Below are 25566 nucleotides of genomic sequence, written 5' to 3'. Positions count from 1 at the left end.
TGTCCCCACACATTATCCCCCAACCCAGCTTCAGCATTCCTTGGCCCAGAACCGTTGGTCTCCCCAACCCTGTAAGTCTGGCTCTCTGGTCTCCTAATATTGCTTTACCTCTGACCCCATACTGTGTCTGCTGCTGAGACCAGTGGCCAAGTGAAACAGGGTCACCTCCCTATTGAGGACAGCTGCCACCACACTGATTAGGGAACTAAGAACTCAAGAAGGGCCACTGTGACAGACTTGGATAAGTCAGAGTAAACAGTGGACTAAACTGGATGTGCCAGATATGTCGGGATTCTTCGGTTATTTGTGTCTTGTGGAGATGCCAGCAGCTGAACACAGCAACATGTGTTTTAAAAAGCCACAAGGATTCCCTTTGTGAAGAAAATACAATCAAGTATATCTACATATAAGAAGTGATGGTTTGGTACTTTCCTAGTGGTCCAGTGATTGGGACTCTGCGCTTCCAGCGGAGGAAAGGGTGCTGGTTTGATCCTTGGTCAGGGAAGTTTTGCATAGCATGAGGTGTGGCCAAAGAAAAACAGAAAGAATGGTTCCAAGTTCCCACTTTTGCAGCGAACACTAAAGGGGAAGATCAAAAAATGCCATTTGCAAACAATTAGGGGGTAAGACATTTTAAATTAATGAGCACAGGACGCTCAATCGAGTACTCTGTGTGATCCTGGAGAAGTCGTATCTCAGGCTCCTCATCTGTTAAATTTCAAGAAGTTTGGACAAGATAACTGTTGCTGTTATCTCCCTACTCTAACAGTCTTTGACTTGGCGGTGCCCAAGATTATAAAGTGAATGAAATTTCCAACTCTTTGATTCTCTGTGTTTTCTAAATTTTATGCAAAGAACATATATTCCTTTTGTAAATTAGAAATTAAGGACTTAATTTTGTCTTTTTTGATTTAAAATATTTAGAGGCACAGCAACGCTAGAGATCACCTCCTTTAGTCATGGAAAAGTAAAAAGGTTAAGTAATTTGCCCAAATGTGTACAGTCGTTAATGCTGAGTCATGGATTCTAACCAAATTCCTTTGACCCTAAGGCTGGCGCTCTTCAGTGATACATTAAACAGAAAATGGCAATCATCTCCATCAGTTAACAAGAATAAAACCCCTCCCTTGATTCTCTCTCGTCTTCCTATCAGGATTTAAAAGAAATTGAGGCTTAGCAATAAAACCAAGAATTTGAAGAACTTGGAGGTCAGGCATTTATTTGTACAGTACACAAGTCCTGTGATAGACAAGCCCACTTTCTCCTGTGCTGAGTATCCTGGCCCACACATGTCTCTCCTGTTAGCCAAGCGGCATGTGACACAGTGACCCACCAGCCCCTTCTCCAACCATAAGCAAAGTGGCAAATGCTTACAACCCTTTGCATGGTGTTTCTTTTCTATGTAATCCTGAAAACAATGTCTATCTGGATAGAACCCTCCTGTACACATACTCCATACGCTGTGCACAGACAGCCTGCCTCCCCTCAACTCCCCAGGTGTCAAAACCTAAAAGAGGAGCAACGATGTGAGCTATCCTGGATGCGTTGCAACCTAACCTTGCTTTACAATTTACCGTTTTAACAGTTTTGTGAGACAGACAATGACTCGTAAGCTTAAGAAATAAACAATAAACTAGAAAAAGTAAGCTGCTGCGTGAGTCTGATGAGGACTTCCAAGGCATTCTGGACTTTCAGCTGGAAACCCTTTCCGGCGCACCTTCTGTTCACACCAGCAGAAGCTAAATATAGTAGTTTTTAAGGTATCCTATAATCGCTATTTACTGGCTGAGAGTGCAAGAAATGGTTTATTGGCGAGTATCAATAAAACATCAAAGCCCCGTCTTAGAAGGCAGTGCCGTTTCCCGCCCGCTTGATGCACGTGAAATCAGTGACCCTAATAAGGCCGGGAAGGCTCATTAGGAAAAAGCAACAGTTTTCAGTGTCCTTTATGAGCGAGCAGCCACCGCAGAGGAGATCAAAGGCTCCCTCAGTGGTGTCTGTACGTCTGTTTTCTTTTCATCTAACGTGTTATTTGCTTAGTTGTTTGACAGCATCAAAGCTTTTGACTATTAGCTTCTTTGGTCTGCACGGGACCAAATCATTTTACTAATCCATCTGGTTTAAGATAGAAATGCTCCCGATAACCACAGGTCACCAGTTTGAAGGAAATGAACACTTTAAGAATTTACCGTTAGTTTCTAGGGGCCAGGTTCTCTTCATCAGTCTGGAGGTAGATAGCTTCTTTGTTCCTGTATCTTATCAAGTCATCCATTATTTTTAAGGAAAGACACAATTTAGAATCCAGGAAAAAGAAGCATATTCTCCCTCCACCCCCCATCTTTCAAGAGCGTTATTGAGATATAATTCACATACTATACAATTCACCTTTTTAAAGTGTATAATTCAAATTGTTTTTATATTCACAGAGTTTTGCAATCTTAGAACATTTCATCACCCTGTAAAGAAACCCTCGACTGAATCACGTTGTTTACCTTAAATTTACACAATCTTATAAGTCAGTAAAGCTGGGAAACAAAAGTGAGGGAGAAAAAGGAAAGAAACCTATGAGCAGTGGCTCTAGCTTTTCCCCTCAAACCTTTCTACCTCCATCCCCCCATGACCAGGCAACTATTCCTCTACGTTTAGCTTCTATGAATTTGCCTATTCCAAATGTTTCATCTAGTAGAATTATACAAAATATGATCCTTTACGACTGGCTTTGTTCACTTAAAGTCTTATAGCATGTGTCAATACTTTCTTATTACCAAACAATATCCCATTGTATGTATATACCACATTTTATTTATCGATTTATCAGTAGACAGGCATTTGGGTTGTTTCTGCTTTGGGCTATCATAAATAATACTACTGTGAACATTCTTACACAAGTTGTGGTGTGTACATATATTTTCATTTCTCTTGTGTATATACCTAGCAGTGGAATGCTGGATCATATTGTAACTCAATGTTTAACCTTTTAAGGATGTGCCAGGCTGTTTTCCAAAGCTGCAGCAGCATTTACATTCTCATCAGGTGATAGTTCCAAGCCCTCTGCATCCTCACCAACACATATTACTGTCTGTCTTTTTGATTAGAGCCATCCTAGCAGGTATGACATGGTATCTTTTTCTGTTTTGATGTACATTTCCCATTCTGTATTCATGGATCATACTGCTTATCCTGTTTTTATACTTATTGACCATATTGGTATGCCCTCCCTGAAGAAATGTCCATCTAGATCCTCTGCCTATTTTTTTAACAAAGTTGTCTTTCTATTACTGAGGACATGCAGAGAGGCAGGTTCAATGCCTGGATCGGGAAGATTCCCTGGAGGAGGGCATGGCAACCCACTCCAGGATTCTTGCCTGGAGAATCGCATGGACAGAGGAGCCTGGTGAGCTAGACTTCATGGGGTTTCTAAGAGTCGGACACAACTGAAGTGACTTAGCATGCACACATGCTTCATGTATTCTAGACATGAATCCTTGAATATGTAATTTGCCAGCGTTTTCTCTTTTTAATTTTATTTAGATGTTCTACAGTAATTGTGTGCTTCCTGTTTATATGAACAGGAAATTCCTTCAAAAGGAATCATGAGTCACAATAGAGGAAATAAAATATGTTTCAGAATTCTCTTTTGACAAATATACAGATTGAAAGAGAAAAAGCTCTGATCATAATATTAGAACAAGAACTTAGTAAGTCATTACCATAGCCCATTCGGTTTTGTTGCAACAAGTTATTCATGTCTGTATATAGATTTTGAGTTTACAAATTACCCTGATATACATACTCTCTTGTAACTTTCCTAACAGCTCTTCAAAATATTACATTTATCCCATTTACTAATGGAAAAAATGAAGGGACGGGAACAGAGTAGAGATATTTTGTAAAGTACCTTCTCACACTTAAGATTAAGTCCACTACATAAATGCCCCAGTATGCAGGTCAAAGTATTTTGTATTTCTATTCAGTGAAATATAAGAGCCATCACACTAGTTGTGTGAAATGATTTTCTTTAATACTTTACTTCTTTGTATGTGATGCCTTAATATAAGATGGGAAGTAAAACAATAGCCAGTATCACAATAAATTAGCCATGGAATGACTACAGATATCAGATATCTCAAAAACTTAATTTATCTTTTAGCATGTCTTAAAATGCATACATCTGTCCCTCTGAGAGTGTGCGTTGAATTAAAGGACTCATTATGACCACAGAGCGTGTGTATTGGGTTTTTATCTAATAGTAATGCATAAACTTGAGAAAATAGTACACATACTCTGTTCTGCCATTAACTTAAAGTGTAAAACCAGACAGAGCATTTCTGGTAAAGTGCAGTATATATGTGTCTTCACTGTCACATAAGCAGCACTAATTTCTCTATGAAAAAGTGCAAGTGTTAGTCACTCAGTTTTGTCTAACTCTTTGCGACCCTATGGACCGTAGCCCACCAGGCTCCTCTGTCAATGGGATTTCCCGGGCAAGAATGCTGGGAGTGGGTAGCCATTCCCTTCTCCAGGGGATCTTCCTGGCCCAGGGATTGAACACGGGTCTCCTGCATTGCAGGCAGATTCTTTACTATCTGAGCCACCTGTATCTTTACCAAAATATGAAAGTATATGTGAAATAATTGTATTCTTATTTCCTAGGTAAAAACTCAAAATGTAAATCAAAAGTAGCATTCATCAAGAGTGTTATATTCAAGTCAATTAATCAATTTTTGGGAAAAACTAATTTTCCAACTGCAGAAAAAAAGGCAATCTCTGCTGTTTTGTTTCCCCCAAAATGGACCCATGCACATGAGCATCTCCCCTTCTGTGTGTTGCATATGCAGTTTAGTGTTCTTGTTACCTCTCTTCTAACCAGTGGTGAGTTCAGAAATACCTGTTCCGCGGGAAGGAAGTGAATGATCTGTTTGCCCTCTTTGGTTGTAGGTGCCAGCCAGGCTGTTCACATTCCTTCCTGAACTCTGTTGGACCAATCTCTTTACTTCCCCTGTTTGGGAAATCTTCAGATGTAGATGTGATGATTACATTGGTTGGAGTGCCTGGAGAATGAAGCCTTTGAAAGCGTCCTGGGGCTGCCTCAACAGTCCAGGGGAAACATGCTCTCAGTCAAGAGCCACTTTGGAAAAGAAGTATGGTTTTCTTCTCGGCAGAACTCCCACCTTTACATAAGAATATCAGCTTTCTATTTAAAATCACACAGGGGTATAGAAGAAACAAGCATTTCCGCCTGTGAAACAGACTTTAATTAGTTGAGATTAAGTGGCTGAGCTCTCCAAGAATTCTTCAGATTGGCGTTTTGTTTCCTGATACAAATAGGAAAACTCATTGAAACCCTCACAAAGAAATAAATGACTGAGCCCCTAATCCAGGAGCCCATCTTTCGTTATTACCTAGAGAATTCCTAGAGAAGCTTCTGTTTTTTGGTTTTGTCTTTGATGGTTAACTTACCCAATGCATTGTATTATTTGCGGGGTGAGAAAGTTGACCTTTGGCTCTCGGGTGAGCAGCTGCAGTCGACATGGCTGGAAGAGAGAGAATCTGTAAGCACTCAACCCTGTGGATTACCACCCTAGCTCACTCTTACTGGGCTAATATGGGGCAAGGAAATGTCGTTTAAGAGGAAGTAGCTCCTTAAGGAAGGAAGTGGGCAGTGCAGGAAAAGCAAACCAGAACCTTCTCAGAATAGAATTCACCTTTGACCACCACTTGAAGCTTCCCACCCCATGTCCGAGTCCTGCCGGACAGGGATACACATGTCAAAACCTGTCCAAGCCTGCCCTGCGCATAAACAATCACCAGTGTTCTAAAATCAACTTCACTGGCGTTTGGAGCTCTCAGATACTACGTAGGCTTTCACGTCCTTAATAAACAGATGAGTCGACACCATTTGTTCACACTTTGCAAAGAATTTTACATTCTTCCAACAGCAGCCAAGAAGCAAAAAACATTAATGAGATTCAGTGGCCCCTTAGCTCATGAAGAAGCTCTTCTGACCAGCAGAGTGGCCATCTGCTTATTGGCAATGAGATCCTCTAGAAAATAGGCTCTGGCTTCATGTACATGTCTCAGAAAACAAGTAGCTAGTCATTGTTTTTATAGAAGATTCACTGTTTTTGTAAAAGCTTTTTGGTTGTTTTACGGAGAAAATATGTTTAATTTATTTTATTCTGAAGCCCGGAAAGTCCAAGATCAAGGTGCCAGCAGATTCAGTCTCTGCAAGGAGCTCACTTTTCTTTTCTTTTCAAGCTTTCATCAGAATCAGCCTGAACAGTCCATTTATGACAATGGCCTTTTTCCTTAGGCTTTTTCTAGCATGCACCTGAAAACTTTTCCAGCTTCTCCTATAGCCCAGCTCTGGTCACCTCATTCCCCAGTTCACAAACCTTCAGAACTTCCTCCATTGCTTTTGAAATAGAGTTCAAACGCTTCACTTGGCACTGAACGTCTCCATAACCTTGACCACTGCTTCTCCAGGTTTCCTCTCGTTTCGTATACTCTGCATTCCTTCACCCTGGCATGAACATATATCATGAACAGGCATCATTTTTTCCTCTAATTTTTCCAGTGTTGGAGCCAGGGAATGGGTGAATTGCCCACTAACTGTTAAAGACTTCTACTTACAAATGTTCATTTAGCCAAAGCAAGCTATATAGATACATATATCTTCAAGGAGGTAGTGAAAGACATACGTGACATATACCCAATAAAAGGAGAATTGAAGTACTGCTGAGCATTCCTAGGGACCACCACACTCTAAAACCATCATATGTTAAACAGAAACAGTTTATGTGAAATACTAAGTAACTTATAATCAAAAGATCCCAAATGTTTGTAATCAAAAAGAAAAAGTTTTGTTGTCAGATATTTTATATGCCCTCAGAGCCTATAGTTATTCCAAAAATTCAATAATCTGGTCTTGGCAATTCAGGGTAAAATAAATGCAAAAAGAAACAGCTTCTTAAAACATACTCTCTGTACATTTTCCTTTCTTATTAGAGTTAGTTTCAGACATTCTTCACATTTTTAGGAAATCATTTGATTTGTTTCTATTTTACTATGTAATTTAAAACTCTCTACCTTTTACTGAAATGTATTAACCACTGAAAAATTAAAAGCAATATAAAAGTAAAAACAGTTGAAGCCAGTTTTAAAGACTTAAAGACTAAAATAAATTTTTCAAATTATAATGCTCTACTTTCATATATATATGTATGTATTCCTAGCAGTCCAATAAAATGGAGTGCTTGTTATTTATTGGAATTTGACATTCCAGTGGTGTTAGCCAACCAAGTAATTCTTTTTTCAAGCTTCCTGCTCAAAAATGTGTACAGAGAATTGTTTCTATAACAATTAATATTGATGGTTTGGTTTGCAACATCAAGTTAAAGTTTTATGTATTCTCTTTTTGCCTTATTTAATGAATATCCTTGGTGGTCAGCTTTTTCTTTTAGACTTTTTAATCCTTGTTGCATTGAAGAAAAGTATCAAAGGAATGATCAAAAATAGACATAACACAAAAAGTAAGCTTCAGAGACATAAATAGATTATAATGTTAGTTTAAATGAGCATTTATTGTTCTTTAAACAAAGCACAACTGTCTTAGGTGCAAAGATACCCCACAAGATATTAGACAACAACTGAGAGACTTGTGGGGTGAGGGGAAGGTGCAGTTCTTGTCTGATGGGCTAAGGAAACAGTTTTTATTGAGTGCCTACTGTGTGTACTCTGGGAGTTGGTGATGGACAGGGAGGCCTGGCGTGCTGCGATTCATGGGGTTGCAAAGGGTCGGACACGACTGAGCGACTGAACTGAACTGAACTATGTGTACTACTCTGTACTAAGTGATTTAAATATAGTCTGTCACATTAGCCTTTAACAAACCTAGAATGTTACTCTCCCTTCTCTGCAAATGAAGGCATCAAGGCATAAATATTTAGGAAGACTGCAAAAGGTCACACAACCGGTAACTGATGGAATTAAGATTCCAAATCCTAAACTCCTCTCATTATGGTGGAGAAGGGAGGTGTAGTTCCTAGAAAGCAGAAGATGTGGAAGAACAGTGTCTCAAAAAAACAATCGGCAGGAGCAGGAGGAAAGCTGTGCTAGGAGACAGAGTTCTGGAATCACCAGGGAGTGCCTGGGGTTTAGAAACTGTTTTGAAATTTTAGCAAGTAGAATTTGGGGAAATTCTGGTGAAGGAGCAATCAGAAGGTAAAGTCCAAGGGGAAATTTTTAATAATTAGTTTCTTATTTTACTATGTTTCTAGACATGTTTCTAGCCTATATAAAACATTATCAATATACTCAACAAAATGCTGATATGGAATGTAAATTTCCTTTCTCAAAACACTGTTAGTACAATGGCTTAAAGTCCAACATAGGATAATCTACACTATCTACCTTTTTAAATTTTCTTACCATAATCTTTAGAGTTTGAAGATATAGGGCTTCCTCTATCCCCCTCTCATTTACAATAGCAAGGGTGAGTGATTAAATCAAAAATATGTTTTTGAGGCTGGCTCTGTTTCCTGATGTAATATGTCTGTGATATCTTCCATTGCACAGTACTGTGAATGCCAGAGATTGCCAAAATATTAATTGATGAAAGTAATCAAAAGGCCTTCTTAGACTTCAGAATTTCAACCTTCTTTGTTGTCTCTTAAAAGAAGAACTAAGACTAACTTCTCCTTGGCAGTGCTTTCCTTGGCATTAAGAAATGGAAGCCTTTGGGAGCAGTTTTTGCCATTGTGTGGGATGGGTCCCTGGGGAAGGATTCGGGTTGCCAGCCAGCTTTGGAGGCCTCTCTCCAGCCTAGATGTCTCTATCTGGGTGTGCTGCCGGCAGCAATCATCTAGGGCGGTGGTGTCTAACATCTCCCCGGGAGCGAACGAGGTGGCCACACGACAGCGTTTGTTTAGTTTGTAGGGAAAACTCGTGAAAGGTGACAACCTTAGTGCAGGGCTGAGAAAACCCAATGAGTTTAAAGCGGCTAAGGATTGAAGACTTGAAAGATAGTCCCTTCACGTCCTTGTGCACAGGAGTCACCTCCAGGCCTCCCTTGGCCCAAGTCTGCACCATTAGCTTTGAGACCCAGTCACCTCACGCCTTCTTACTGGGGCTGCCTCTCATCACTCAGCCCACAGCCCTTCTTGCCGACATTCCAGGCTGTGACTGTGTGGCTGTCACCGCGCTTCCCCTGCAGGACACACAGTCACACCTCCTGAGTCTGTTGATGTCCACGTGAACGGTTAACAGTCCTTATTTGAAACTGTATATTTTTTTTTGAGGGGGGACACTTTAATGCGATAGTAAATCAAAAGCCGTATTTAGTCCCTAAAGCAGTGATGTGTGGAACCCTCTGATGTAGAAAAAATAAATATGCAATGTGTGTCTACGCCTCTCTCCTCCACAGGAACGAGGTATTTATAAAACAAATGTTATAAAAATTGATGAACTGTGAGTGAGCCGAAGGATATTTGCTCCTTTTCTTAAGGGTAAGAAGACAATAATATCTGATTACAAAATCCAAGGAACATAGCATCCTACTTGATGTGCTCACTTATTGATAGTTGTATTTAATAATCTGGAAGCATCTGGTCTCTGAGGAAAATATATTTTGTGCTTTAAAGCAATTCCTGCTTGGATCAAAATTATAGAATATAATTCTATAGTTACATTCTATAGTAGAATGTAACTCTATTATAGAATGTAATTATAGTAGAATATAAAAGAACTTACCTTAGCATTTCCATATGAACCCCACTTGTCCCACCAGCCATTCTGCTCAGGCCTCCATCTTTATTTTGGTCACCCTTATATTTCTTTGCTGAAAAGTTCAAATTTTGTATCTCCTTTGTGCTCAGAAACCTATCTTGTTCAAAAGAGCCCTCACTGACATCCCTACTACTGAACCATTACCAGCCATTCAGTTTTCTTTATTGTAGCAAAATATGCAAAACACAAACTTCACCATTTTAAAGATTTAAAAATATGCAATTCAGGAGTACTTAGTGTATTCACATTGCTTTGCATGCCACCATTATATAGCTCCAGAAAATTTTGATCACCCCAAAGGGAACCCCTTATGCCCATTAAGCAGTCGCTCCCCATCTCCATTGCTCCCCAACACCTAGAAACCACTGATCTGCTTTCTGGGTTTGCCTATTCTGGATATCTCATGTAAATACAGTTATGCAATATGTGACCTTTTGTGTCTGGCTTGCTTCACTTAGCATAATATTTTAATTTTTACCCATGTTGTAGCATGTATCAGTATTTCATCTTTTTATGGGTGAATAGTATTCCATGTATGATTCTACTACATTTTATTTATCTATCCATCCAATGACGGCTGTTTGAAATGTTTACACTTTTTAACGATTGTGAAAATACATTTATTGTAAAATATATTTAACTAGCTATTGTTCAGCTGTTGTGAACATTCTTGTACAAGTTTATCTTTGAACATCCATTTCCAATTCTTTTGTTATCTATACCTAGTAGAATTTTTGAGTGATGCAGTTATTTATTTTGAACTTATTCAAAGGATAAACCATTTTACATCTACCAGCAATGCATGAGGGTTCCAATTTCTCGACATTCTCACCAACATTTGTTATTTTCCATTTTTTAAATTATAGCTATGTTAGTGGGTGTGAAGTGGTATGTTATTGTGGTTTTGATTTACTTCTTCCTGATGGCTAGTGACCTGGAGCTTCTTTTCATGTACTTGTTGCTATTATCTTCTTAGGAGAGATGTCTATAGGCTTGCAAATATTTTCTTTCATCTGTGGGTTGTCTAATAAATGATAGAGGTGATTTTAATGCCCATTTCCTAAAATTCTATAGCCTGGACTTTTAATTACTATGCCATAAAACTCAATCAGGAATGTGAAGATAGGGTCAGCAGCTCCCATATGAAACTGGAAGGAGAGGCAAAGGTCCGTAATATTTATTGAGTGCAGAACATCTTCAGAGAATACAATGAAAATGTGTTCTGCCCACACTTGAAGTCTCATGGGGAGACATACCAGACCCACATCATTCAACTAGAGAATAACTGCAGGCTCAGCCAGACTTAACCATCTTTTGGCCCCAAAAGGTGTTTGGCAATGTTTGGAAATACTGTTAGCTGCCACAGCTGAAACTACCGCTAGCATCTGATGGGTAGAGACCAGGGATGCTGGTCCACCCATTACAATGCACCAGGACAGCCCCTCCATGGCAGAAGTTATTTGTCTCAATATGTCAGTAATTCTGAGGTTGAGAAACTCTAGGCTAAACCTTCGCTAAGGAACTTTTTCAGAAAAAGAAGAGAAAAGTTTGTGGGAAGCCTGGGGCAAGGAAGGGACCCGAAACATCCAGCTGGGGACAGGGCTGGGGCAAATTGAGCAGAAGGGTATTACCAGTCGGTGAGGAGTGTAGCCAGTGGTGGGAACTGAAAATGAGCTGGAGCCCACTGGAGCAAAGAGTGTGTCATGTAAAGGAAAAGCAGTAGCCAGAGAAATGGTTTGGAACTCAGAAGCACTGGGCTCTAACTTGGCAACTGGGTGGCTTTGAGCAAATCACTTGACCTTTCTGAAATTCAGAGTAACCCTCTGTCAATAGAGATCATTTTAATCAAATGAAATCCCATGTGTACAATCAATTTATAAGAGGAAATATGAAATATTGCTGTTAACTTTATGATTGTGGTTGTTACCAGATTGGGTTGATTTAGAGTGTTAGGACCTTGAAAGCCTGGCAAGGAGATGAGGTTGGGTCTGACAGGACCATCTGGAGCAGAAACCCATTAGAGCAGAGGGATGCTATGGGTGGTTTATTTTGTCATGGAGCAGGGAGGCAGTGTGGTAAGGACGACCATCTCAGACACCTTTCCAGGGAAACAGCATGAATGGAGGAGGGGCCAGCGTGGAGGCAGCTGGGGGAAGACCCCACCCCATCATTTGCCCCAGGTGGCTGCTGCCCCTGCACTTCCATGACCTGGTAAACTGACTCCTGCGGCTCTTCTGAGGATGTGTTGGGGAGTGAGCTGTGGCCCTTTGCAGAGGTGGACAGAAATGCAGGCAGGTTACTCCATGAGCTTGTGCGCTGGTTTTGTGTAATGAGGTAGAATTGAACAAGTAAAAGTTATATGCAGTTTCTAAGAGTGGCTGTTTAATATTTCATGATCAACATACAATAGAATTCTAAGGAAAACTAGGTGCTGGATTTTCCTGAATCTGTCCTACCTTGCAGGGCGCTTGCTGCCATGTGCTTAGTTGTGTCCGACTCTTTGCTGCTGCTAAGTCGCTTCAGTCGTGTCCGACTCTGTGCAACCCCGTAGACGGCAGCCCACCAGGCTCTTCTGTCCCTGGGATTCTCCAGGCAAGAACACCGGAGTGGGTTGCCATGTCCTGCTCCAGGGGATCTTCCTGACCCGGGGTTCAAACCCACACCTCTTGCATCTCCTGCATTGGCAGGCAGATTCTTTACCACTATGCCACCTGCAAAGTCTAAGCATTACCATGGTAGTATTTTTGAAGCATATATAGATAATGGAATACATTATCTTTGAGGTTTTATTTTCCCATATTCAATCTTTAAATTCAGATTTTGCCAGCCTGGCACCAAGGTAGAAAATTTAACATGTTAATTATTTTTAATTAAAATAATTTATTTTTAAGACATTTGGAAAATGGCTTACTGGCTTTATCATGTCTATAGAGAATGTTGAATGTAGGCTTCACTGGGATGTAAGCTTCAAAAGGCCAGGGGTTTGCAGTTGGTTTGTTCACTGCTATAACCCTAATGCTTAGAACCAGTGCCAGCTCATGGGAACACTCAATAAATTGTCAAATGAATGAATGAATGAACGTACGAATGAACAAGAAGTATGTGCTGTCTGTGCCTTCTCCCCAGGTGGCTGTGTGATTGATCAAACACCGGGTACATCTGTGGGGCTGGGTACGACAGTACCTGACCCCTGTCCTGAACTAAGACTGTTATCAAAGCCGTCCACCAAGACCCATCTCTTGTCACTCATTCGTGGCCATGAGCACTCACATCAAGCGTTTTCCGCTCTCCTTTTTACCTTCTCTGGAACCCAGCAGAGATGAATCAGTACTGTTGGAAGTGGATGCAGATAAGAGCACAAAGGGATCAAATTTTCCCCCTCGGAAGTGGCAGCTGGTTTGTCTCCTTACACCTTTCCCCAAAAGTGGCCTTTCCATGTTCCGAGGAAGAAAACATAGTCTGGGCGGGTGTGCGCCTGGCAGGACTGTTGTACTCCAGTCTCTTCAGTGGCTACAGAAGTAAGGGCTCTTCAGTAAGACTTGACAAGATGCCAGTTCCGCCAGCGATAAGAGGAGCCTGAAACACAGCAGTCACCGCAGGCCACCAGCCTACTTCCCCAGGTAGGGCTGTGAGACCGCCAAACCAAGCAAGGAGGAGAGCTATCTTGACAGCCTGTCAGCAGAGTTCCAAAAATGTAAAATGTGGCTTTCCTAAAGAACTACTGAAACAACAGAAGAACGCTAACTCAGTCATCTAAGGATCCTCTTCATGGTTTGAAGGACTCGCATTTGCCTATTTTCCATTCTCTAGCTATTCTGAGTATATCTATGTTTCTTTTTTTTTCTTTTTTTAGTATTTTATGAGTTTATTTACTTGGCCTCACCAGGTCTTAGTTGTGGCATGCAGGATCTTTAGTTGCGGCACTCGAACGCTTAGCTGAAGCATGTGGGATCTAGCTCCCTAACCAGGGATCAAACCCAGGCCTCTTGCATTGAGAGCTCGGGGTCTTAGCCCCTGGACCACCAGTGAAGTTCCCATTCTGAGTGTTTCTTAGTCATTTATATTAATAATGTTTGCTCACTTTCTACATCAACATGCAAGTTGTTTTTTATGATACCTGAGCTCTTCATTTGGTGTAGGGGAAAATTCCAGGATAGATCTTCTTATAAAGGAAAACAGAAAAAATAAAAAGGTACTTACTGTGATATGAATTGAAGTACCATTCTCATGAAACCTTAGTCTGAGGTGTTTTTTGCATTGTGGGAGCCTTAACTGCAGACTTGGCCAAGACTCCTAAAAGATGAAATTTCATCACAGAAGAGGAGCCAAGGAGGGGAAAGGAATCTGCTGGGGGTTTCTTTTCACTGGAAATGGAATCCCTCTGTTTCAGATTTGATTCATGGGCGAAGCCAGCTTTATTAGTTTTCTTTCTTAATGTCTTATCTTTTAAAATGCATATCCTTGGCATAAAAACCAATAATTTTCCAGCATCTTCCCAAATTATATGTTTTCTGAAAATATGAAGATTTTTGATAAACTCAGTGAGGCACATTTTTTGTCAAAATTTACATAGAAATAGAGAAGAATATGTGTTTCAAGAATATAGTGTCATAGATTGGAAGGGTGTGCTTGAGGTTTTGTGATGGGCTTCACAGGTGGTGCTGGTGGTAAATAACCCGCCTGCCAATGCAGGAGACGGAAGAGACTCGAGTTCAATCCCTGGATTGGGAAGATCCCCTGAAGGATGGCATGGAAACCCACTCCAGTATTCTTGCCTGGGGAATCCCATGCACAGAAGAGCCTGGTGGGCTATATCCATAGGGGCACAAAGAGTCGGACACGACTGAAGTGACTTAGCACACATGAAGGCGTGTGATACATAACTATGAGCCCATGCACAGTGGGTATGAGTGCACATTCATGAGGTTTGCGTGATCATTTTGCTTTCCTGAGCTACCTGTAGCCAGTATTCACTCTTGAGGGAAAGACCTGTTTTCTCAGTATTTTAAAGTTAATTATTGGGGCATTTTAATGTTGATATTATCCTGCATTATTTTTATTAAAAGTCTTTCACCATCATCTCTGAGACTATAATGAAGGGCAATAAGTTAATAAAAATTAATATGAATAAATAAATGTTACTTTTAACTGTGAAATTACAAATAAATTATAGTTAAGCTCCCACCACATTAAACATCTCTTCTCAAAACTTAAAGAATCAAAAGTAAATCACAAGCCATTTTAAAATTCTCTATTATAGCAAACAGAATATAGCTATGCAAATAAAAACCAGTCCAGTACCCTGGAGTAAAGCAAATTTTGATCAGGTCAAACTAAAATGAGTGAAGTCCAGAAGTAGACACAAACATTTGGTCAAATGGAAAACATTTCTGGACTTCTGCCTTTCAGACCTGCCTGCCTCCCAAGCTGTTATATGGTGATATCAAAAATACTTCACGTATCACAGAGATAACATGAGGATGAAAGGCATGTTTGAAGTTCTTGAAACTATTCTGAGAAAGCTACTTGAGAAAACACAAGCACTGACAATGATGCCAGGCAGCCTGTCATTAAAACCAGGTAACTGAGACTTCCTGGCAGTCCAGTGGTTAAGATTTCACCTTCCAATGCAGAGGTTCAGTGTTCAATCCTTGGTCAGGGAGCTTAAAAAAAAAAAAAAGCAAGCAAGCAAGCATAAAACAGAAGAAATATTGTAAAAAATTCAATAAAGTCTTTAAAAATGGTCCACATCAAAAAAAATCTTTTAAAAATTCAAAAAGAAAAGCTAGGCCATCATTTTTCATCCATTTCACCTTTCTCTTAAGTTTATGACATTAAAGTATCACATCAAAATGAACATTTTCTAAATCAATCTTCGTTGGTAAAATGAGCGCCAAAAGCAATACCAAAACCAAATCCTCAGATGAAGTAAGATAGAAAGAAAATACAGCCTTAGGAAATGAACAAACCCGAATTCATTCATTCTTTCATGCATGTCAAGCATTGTCCTAGGTGCTAGAGACATACCAATAAACAGAGCCCTCACCACCCCTGCCCTTGCGGAACTTACACTTCAAGAGAAGAAACAGCAGTTACTGAGTGTTCCAGAGAAAAGCTGAGTACTGTTTCAGATCAGATCAGATCAGACGCTCAGTCGTGTCCAACTCTTTGCGACCCCATGAATCGCAGCACGCCAGGCCTCCCTGTCCATCACCAACTCCCGGAGTTCACTCAGACTCACGTCTATCGAGTCAGTGATGCCATCCAGCCATCCCATCCTCTGTCGTCCCCTTCTCCTCTTGCCCCCAATCCCTCCCAGCATCAGAGTCTTTTCCAGTGAGTCAACTCTTCGCATGAGGTGGCCAAAGTACTGGAGTTTCAGCTTTAGCATCATTCCTTCCAAAGAAATCCCAGGGCTGATCTCCTTCAGAATGGACTGGTTGGATCTCCTTGCAGTCCAAGGGACTCTTAAGAGTCTTGTCCAACACCGCAGTTCAAAAGCGTCAATTCTTCGGCACTCAGCCCTCTTCACAGTCCAACTCTCACATCCATACATGACCACAGGAAAAACCATAGCCTTGACTAGACGGACCTTTGTTGGCAAAGTAATGTCTCTGCTTTTGAATATGCTATCTAGGTTGTGAAAAGAAGAGAAACGAAAAGCAAAGGAGAAAAGGAAAGATATAAACATCTGAATGCAGAGTTCCAAAGAATAGCAAGAAGAGATAAGAAAGCCTTCTTCAGCGATCAATGCAAAGAAATAGAGGAAAACAACAGAACGGGAAAGACTAGGGATCTCTTCAAGAAAATCAGAGATACCAAAGGAACATTTCATGCAAAGATGAGCTCGATAAAGGACAGAAATGGTATGGACCTAACAGAAGCAGAAGATATTAAGAAGAGATGGCAAGAATACACAGAAGAACTGTACAAAAAAGATCTTCACGACCCAGATAATCACGATGGTGTGATCACTGACCTAGAGCCAGACATCCTGGAATGTGAAGTCAAGTGGGCCTTAGAAAGCATCACTACGAACAAAGCTAGTGGAGGTGATGGAATTCCAGTTGAGCTATTCCAAATCCTGAAAGATGATGCTGTGAAAGTGCTGCACTCAATATGCCAGCAAATTTGGAAAACTCAGCAGTGGCCACAGGACTGGAAAAGGTCAGTTTTCATTCCAGTCCCAAAGAAAGGCAATGCCAAAGAATGCTCGAACTACCGCACAATTGCACTCATCTTACATGCTAGTAAAGTATTGCTCAAAATTCTCCAAGCCAGGCTTCAGCAATATGTGAACCGTGAACTTCCTGATGTTCAAGCTGGTTTTAGAAAAGGCAGAGGAACCAGAGATCAAATTGCCAACATCCGCTGGATCATGGAAAAAGCAAGAGAGTTCCAGAAAAACATCTATTTCTGCTTTATTGACTATGCCAAAGCCTTTGACTGTGTGCATCACAATAAACTATGGAAAATTCTGAAAGAGATGGGAATACCAGACCACCTGATCTGCCTCTTGAGAAATTTGTATGCAGGTCAGGAAGCAACAGTTAGAACTGGGCATGGAACAACAGACTGGTTCCAAATAGGAAAAGGAGTTCGTCAAGGCTGTATATTGTCACCCTGCTTATTTAACTTCTATGCAGAGTACATCATGAGAAACGCTGGACTGGAAGAAACACAAGCTGGAATCAAGATTGCTGGGAGAAATATCAATAACCTCAGATATGCAGATGACACCACCCTTATGGCAGAAAGTGAAGAGGAACTCAAAAGCCTCTTGATGAAAGTGAAAGAGGAGAGTGAAAAAGTTGGCTTAAAGCTCAACATTCAGAAAACGAAGATCATGGCATCTGGTCCCACCACTTCATGGGAAATAGATGGGGAAACAGTGGAAACAGTGTCAGGCTTAATTTTTCTGGGGGCTCCAAAATCACTGCAGATGGTGACTGCAGCCATGAAATTAAAAGACACTTACTCCTTGGAAGGAAAGTTATGACCAACCTAAATAGCATATTCAAAAGCAGAGTACTGTTTAACTGTGTCTTAACAGACCTGACTTATCTTAGGACAGGATTAGGGATATAGACAAGATGGAGGCAACTCTGCAAGCTTGGCTGGTCATCTTATATGACCAAAATAAAAAGAATGCCATTTATCTAGCTGTTAAACAGAGATGGAAGCCTTTGAAATATTAAGTTAAATTCTCCCTAGAGTGTTTATGTATTTATACCACTGTTAGTTTAAACTGAAGGCACCGATTATTTCTTGTCCATCAGGCAAGGTGCCAAGCATTTGTAGGAACAACTTTTCTATGTTGAGTAAAGTCCTGGTTATGATTTATTTAATCTCACGCTTGATCAGCTGCAGTTTGCCAACATACAGTGTGTGAGTTGTATTCAATTTTCATTCTAGAACACTAATATTTACAACACATAGGATTGTTTTACCTGCCAGGACCTCATGGAGATTTTTTAAAAGTCCCCCACTCTTTGCTTTGGGGTTTCTTTTGTTTTTTTTTTTCCTTGCTTTTCTTTTCAGTGCCAGCTGACTTTTCATTTCTATTTTATAGCTATTAAGCTATAACAGTTTCAGTGACAAGGAAATAGGAAAAAGAAATTGACGTTTCCCTTACCAAGCATGATATGGTATTACGTTGGTGTTTATCTAGTAGACAGAGGAAGCATGACTAGTATTTGTTGGTAACTAATGCAGTGGATGCCAATGGGTTTTAGAAATAGATCAATGCTCATCTTTAAAAGGTCCCTGCAGGAGATACCAATCATTCTTCTCTTGGCTTTTACTCTCCTTCCCCATCATTTGTTCAGGAGTTTTCAGTCTGGAAGAATGAGAAAACTAAAACACTATTCATTTTGGATTTCTATTTTACTTCTACAGATGAAATGACCTAGATTACTAGATTATTTAAGATATATATGAAGAACTTCAGAGAAAGAGATTTAAAAGCAGCAAGAATGACAAATGCCTTATGTAGCTTCCGTTTTGAAGATAATGAAGGCATAAAACCGTTTTTCCAAAAGATGTCAAAATATACGTGTTTAACTATCAAATCACTAAAGGATGGAAAATTCAAAGTGATTCTATTGAACCACTAGTTACTGAATAACAAATAAGTAGGACCATCTGCCTTATGATATCAAAGTAGCAATTTCCTTCTTTCCAAATGTCTGAGAAGGAGCTTTTCCAAAACTGATTTAACATGATAAATGAATTTGCAGAAATGATTTTGAAATATGGATCTCTATTGGAGATCAAGTCCATTGTTTCTGTTCACTTTATGTTCCAGTTTTACAACTTATTAATAGGCTCAGTGTATTTTATTTCTTCTTCTGAAGTTTTTTGCTCCCAGTAAATATTATAAGCATTGTCAATATATTTCAGTCCTATAAACTTTGAAATTCTCCTTTAATGAATATTTTTCATTACTAAAACACTATTTAAATGTAGTATGTAGTCAGAATTGAAAAAAAATGCTTAATACAAAAGAACAGCAGAGAATGTACAGGCTTTAGGAAAATTCAGTAGAAAAATCAAAGCCATCTTAACATTCTCTTTATTTCCTTATTCTTTCGCATTCTTTACATTCTTTAGCATCAACTAAAACAAAATAACATGAAAATCAATCAATACAGACAGTATAAATTACATAAACTTAAGTTGGTTTCCTTCTGCCTTCCTCCATCTTCTCACAGGAATATAAACCCATGCCCTACAGACATTCAAAGCTATGGAAGCTAAAATCACTCACTGCCCCTCCCCAAATAAGGACTACTACACAATTAATTTTTGTTTATTTATAGAAGGTTTTTATGATATCCTTCCTCCATCATCAGCTCCTCCAGGTTTTAAGGAAATACTTGTAAAACTATCTTGCTTCATTTCATTGTGTGTGAGTGTGTCTGTCTGTTGGTCTGTCTTTATCTCCATCTGTCTGGTCCTAAATTCAAAACTCCATTGCCTTTTCAATTTTATAACTCAGTTGCTAAATCTCTGTTGTGAAGCCATGATTCATGAATGATCTGAAGCTCTGGGCATTGCAGAAAGGAAACGAAAGTTTGATAAACTATCAGATAAGAGGAATTTAAAGTTGGAAAGTGACTCTTAACACCTCTGGTCAATTTTTAATCTCCACCCCCTGCACCAAAAACAGGAAAACTAATATACTAATCTTGAAAACTAAAATTGTAAATCTGAAACTTTTGGGTAAGATTTAATACCCTTTTACTGGAGGGGAAAAAAAGTGATAACTGCTAACAATTGTGTTTATCTCCACAATTTTCTTTTAAAGACTGACCAAAGTAGAGACAGAGATCCTGATAACAAAAGTCTTTAGCTATTTTTAAATTCAGTTCTTTGCCTGGAAACTCCAAGGTAATCAGAAGGATAAGTTTTATGAAATTCATCATAGTGCCCCTGCTTTGAGATTAAATTTCTTGCATTCTGTATGCAAATGTAATAGAACCTCATGAAAATCTAACTTTGTTCTAAACATTTTGGTACTTTAGAAAAACAACAGAAAAACAGCTCTGAAGATATAATACAGATGTGGCCTTGCTTCCTAAGAATTAGGTGAACTTTGAGTCAAGATATGATGGTATATTGAAACAAATACCAGATATTTTGCACTTTGAACCAAACAGCATAACTGAACTTCTGAGAAATCATAACTTACAGTGGTTTAGAAACTTTAAATTGAGTACACACCTAAGTGAAATATTTTGAGTGCGTACTATGTATTATATGTATATATATTTATATAACTCTAAAGCAGAATTCCTTAGGCTCTGCACTATTGGCATTTTGGGCCAGGTAATTCTTACCATGGGAGATTGTCCTGTGCATTGTAGAATGTTTAGCAGCATCCCTTGTCTCTACAGTCTAGACGTCAGAGTACCTTCTTCAGTTACGACAGCCAAAAACGTCTCTAAACACTTCCAAATGTTCTCTTGCGGGTAAAATTGCCCCAGTTGAGAACCACTACTTTAAATCATCCACATGTAATGTTATGTGTAATAATACTAATATATTATGTAAAGCAAACATGGAAAATGTCTTTTTAAGGTTGAGGTTTACATTTTAGTAGTGTTTAACATTTTTTTGCTTTCTCTATAAATGTTATCATTAATAATTTTTAGAAAAAGAAATGTGACAGACTGTCCTTCAACTTGGTTTTTAAATCTTGATGTATTGCATCCTGATTCAAACTGTCAGTTTATTTAAGTACTTGAATTTAAAGGCCACCAGGCAAAGGATAGGTAACTCCAGTTGGACAAAATGAAACTATGAAACTTTTGAACTATATCATGATACAAAATTGTCCATTCAATCTAAAGAAAGGATTTTGCTGAAATTTCACTAATAAATATCTTTGTGTTGATCCCTTAAAAACTAGTAGGAAATTGCATTTTTATATTTTTAACACATATGCTTGAAATTACTGCAACTCTTCATTTAGAAAAAAAAAATAGCTAGTTAGAAAGCTGTATTCAGTTTCTTTTAACTTTGCTTATGGGAGTTTTAATAGGAGACACAACACATAATTTTCAATAAAAAATTCACATAACAATGCACACATTTCCAAAATATTTTCAGAGTGCTTTGTAGATAATCCACGTTGTTTGTTTATTTTAAAAAGCAGTTACTTCCTCCCTCATTGTTTAAATGTCACCTTTATCTTGGGGAAACAAATCATATAGGATTTTTTAAAATGTATGTTCAGGTCATGTAATAGTAACAGCAACTTATCATCATAGAAATTTTAACAGATTTTAAATATATGCTTTTTTAAAAAAAGAAAAATAACTTATCTTCAGGTTCAAGTTCTTTCCTGTAAATAACCAGTGAACCTCTGTATAATAATGAGTGATTTTTGTGGTCACTCCCTACCTCATTTCAAATATTGTAGAGAATTCACTATGCTTTATTAGTTTCTTAAATTAAAATCATTAGAATGTCAACATCATCCTATAGCATTTTGTACACTTTTAGTTTTTACTTCCTTGCTAAAATAGCTCATCTATTAATTTTGCAATGTTGTCTCTGTAAACTTAGCCTAGAATACTTTCTGTGGTTAAATTAACAGCTTTTTTGAAAAATGTTATTTTCATTGAAAGAGTCATTTATTATAAGAATATCACCTCATTGGTTTTTCTTTCCTTTAGTGACTCATAATACAAGTGAGAAGGTAATCGTTCATATTCCATCATTGAAATAAAATTTAGCAAATACTATATAAGCTGAGACCTATGAGAAACATCTGTGCTTTCATTTAACCATACCATGCCCTTTCCATTACATAATTTATTATAAAAGTTGTTTCTTCAAATTTTAATAATATTTACTATGAATTTTTTGTAAGTGTTTACTATCAAAGGAATGTAATCTAATTTGACATTGTATTGTTTTTCAAGGATTATTTTAAGCATTTTTACCAAGGCAAGAAGAGCAAGTGTTTCCTTAATATGTCCATCTATCAAGTGAAAATTTTCAATTGTGGCTTCCAAACATTTAAAATTAAACATTAGATTGAGTATCACATAATTAATCATCATGGAAGCAATCAAAGGAGTATATTTTGGATGCATAGGGTGGATGCATCATACTAATTATTATAACTTTATTTCATCTCAAGGTGTACTTTTACCCCAGGTCAAGCTTCATTCTGAAAAATCATGAATATCATGAATATCAATATGTGAATATTAGTATAGTCTTTTTGAAAATTTCATGGCAGAGGCAGGTGACGGAAGACATTTTGCCAAATCTGATTTGTCAACATATCAAGAGTTTACATTAGGAGTAGAATAAATACCAGCTTTAGCTTGTTCTTCTTTATGGGTATTGACTGATTAGCGTTATTTTCAGCCAGGTTTCTTTTCAAATGCCATAATATGTCTTTTAAATCTCTTACGGTTACCTCTGTTTGTCCATGGGTGAGTATTTGTGTGTGGGGGGTTGCTGTACAGGCTCTCTGTTGTGCATGCAGACCCCTAGTTGTAGCAACTCAGCCTTAGTCGCACACTCATTGGGGTGGGAGATCCCACTTTCAGGGCCCTGCCTTACAATATGTACTAGGCATCCTTGGAGGTGCAAACGATGTGTATTAGACTACATTGCAGGCTGAAATGAACCCTGTTTTCCAATAGAAAAGTAAAACTCGCAGTGCTGTCTCGTTTTTCCTAGGGTGACCTCCCAGTAATGCCATCTGTGCTCTAAGAGTTTCATTTTAGCATGTGATCACAAAGTGCTCAATTACGAGACTGGCCCAAGTCAAGCCCTAAGATCGAGAAAGTGCTGAGGAACAAGTCAGTCACAGTCGCAGTTACCGTCCCAAATACAAGGCAGGTGCTTGGACCACTAACCGACTGCAAAGCATTCTCTCCACTGAGTCATAGGTAAAAGCAATGGAGGAATTTGACCACAAGCATTCTCATAAATTTTAAAACAGTTCTCTGGCTGAGTTAATAAATGAATAGAATGGTTCAGAATTTCCAACCAAAGTGTGACAAGTAATTGGCAAAATCGGCAAAATATCTAGTGACCATTTAAAAAGATGTTATGCTTGAAGATCATTAAAGTGCAGCATTTTATTTGCCGATGATTTATTTCATTTGTAAAGTATCCTACTCATAATGAAATGAAATAGCCATGACTTTAGCTTAATAAAATATTTTATTGCTTCTAAAACCTGTGAGTATATAGGTGTGTGCATATATTACCCTGAAATTGTCTAGATCTACAGTAATTTATTTATTTTTATGTAAAAGTTTTTTTTTTTTAATCTAGAATTTGAGCTTTGCCCATATGAATAATCAAGAGAGTACTAAAGCGATCTTTAAAGTCTGAGGGTAATAGTGTATTTAAGCTTAGTCTGTGCCAGGGGTTCTCATTACCTTGACCTTCAAATATCTGAAAGTAAGTGAACTTTGTGACAAAATTTACTGCTGTCAGAGTTCAGCAGAGCCCACAGGCCCTCTGTTTTCCAACCCCTCAGCCCACACAGACCCTGTATGTTAGCACACCCAGGAGAGTTTATTAGTTCATGGGTCCATTTGTCCTTGGAGTTTGCTAGACTGAATGAAGACTTCAGAAATATTTCTGGTTTACAGCAATATGTTTCTTAACAGGAGCTTTTCCTCCTGAGTGTTTTTGCCCCTACAAGCTTCGAGACTCTCTTCAAAGTCGCTCCCATGATACGTGTGCTGCAATGACTCTGTTGACCCAAAGCACATCAAAGACCCAAGAAGTTACTAACACTTATGAGTATGTGCAAGACGTGTAATGGTGTCTCCCCCCAGGGTTACAGCAGAGGGAGGGAAATGAGTCAGCACCAACTTTTAACAACTCCCCTAGTGAAGAGGTTGGATTTGAAATTAATGCAAAAGTACAGAGCTCTTTTCTTATCATGTTATTTCCCATCCATTCTGTTTTGTTTCCCAAAAGGTTTATTTAGTGTAAAGGACAGAAGTTCTATCACAAAGCTATTTTAAAAGGAATTTCCTCTAGTGTCCATAACCCTGAGGAACACTGGCCTTTAAAAGAGGGTGCCTGTGTTTACAACTCAGTACAGAAGGAGGGGAAATATATTCTTAGAGTAAAGCCAGCCAAAGAAACAGATGGGACACCACCAGTTCACTCTATCAGGCCATTCAAACAGCTGATTAGTTGTTTAGAGGGGATTATACACAGCTTCGGGTTTGTTCTCTTTCTACCTTTTCATAGAAAATTCATTCTTCATGTCACTTTTGGGAATTGTTCAAGTTAGAAATACTCATCCCAGCATAATTCCAAAACCTACTTATCTTCCTTGTTTCTAATTTCCGAGTGAAACTCCCAACTCATTATCTTGGCCGAGTAGAGCCCAGGTACTGTTTAAAAAAAAAAAAAAAATCACCCAATAAAAATTTTAAAAGAGGTAAGCATGGTCATTAATGACACTTCATTCTGAGTACCCTCTAGTACTTTACAACCTGAAACAGAAAACACAGAAACTTTTCCTAGGACACTGTGTATATGAGCATCATGAGCATCACCTAAACACTATGAGGCCAAATGATGTTAGCTTAGGGAAGGACAGGATAAAGTGAGTGAAGCCAGTGTTCAGGAGAGACCTAGGAGTGGATCCCACTGTTCATTTTGTAGGAGAGACTGATTCTAAAAAGCTCAAGGTGTCCCTGACAAGGAGAGGACATGTAATATGTTAAAAGGGGAAGTTTCAATTTTGGTAAATACGAAGCCATGGTGTAGGAAGTGAAATAGATGTAGCATGAATGAATGAGTAAGTGAATCAATAAAGAGGAAAAGAATGGAAAAGTGCAGGAAACAGGCAAATTAGGAAAATGTAGGGACAGAAAAAAAGACAGTAATTTAAGAAAGCCTGAAGGAGAAAGAACCAGGTCATTTGGCCCAAATGTCCAGGAATAAAACTGTATATATAGTATTCAAGATATATTGTAAGGAAACAATGAGAGATGTATATTCAGTATTGCTAAGGTGTAGATGAGAATGTCCAGAATATATATCAGGCATTTTAGTGACTCCTAAAATCTCAGAGGCATGAATTGTTTTTTCTTCTTAATTAGTAAACTGCAGTAGCATTTAAATAACTATAATAGTGACTATGAATTATATTTTAATGTTAGAAATGAGACGTTTTTCTTCTTGGATACATTCTCAGCTATATTTTGTGATTCTGATAGTTGTTCAATATTGCCTCCTTAAATTTACTTTCTTAATAAAGTGAATTTTTGATTGATTATT

General features: G+C 38.6%; 1 protein-coding gene across 7 annotated transcripts in view; it reads left to right on the top strand.

Moving 5' to 3' along the window:
- The window catches only part of DLC1 (DLC1 Rho GTPase activating protein), a 434550-nt gene that overhangs the window by 299477 nt on the left and 109507 nt on the right, over positions 1 to 25566 (top strand). Inside the window, exon 6 of one of the 7 annotated variants that reach the window (XM_055567235.1) lies at positions 4939 to 7330. The exons of the other annotated variants lie outside the window; for them this stretch is intronic. Within the exon in view, the coding sequence (XP_055423210.1) occupies positions 4939 to 4970 (32 nt within the window). The 3' untranslated portion in view covers positions 4971 to 7330. Of the gene's footprint in view, positions 1 to 4938; positions 7331 to 25566 lie in introns of those variants that run through there. 7 annotated transcript variants of the gene reach the window in all.

Source organism: Bubalus kerabau, chromosome 2 (assembly GCF_029407905.1).
Source record: "Bubalus kerabau isolate K-KA32 ecotype Philippines breed swamp buffalo chromosome 2, PCC_UOA_SB_1v2, whole genome shotgun sequence".
NCBI lineage: Eukaryota > Metazoa > Chordata > Mammalia > Artiodactyla > Bovidae > Bubalus > Bubalus kerabau.
Note: the sequence above shows the minus strand (reverse complement) of the source record. Positions and strands in the feature narration are given on the sequence as shown.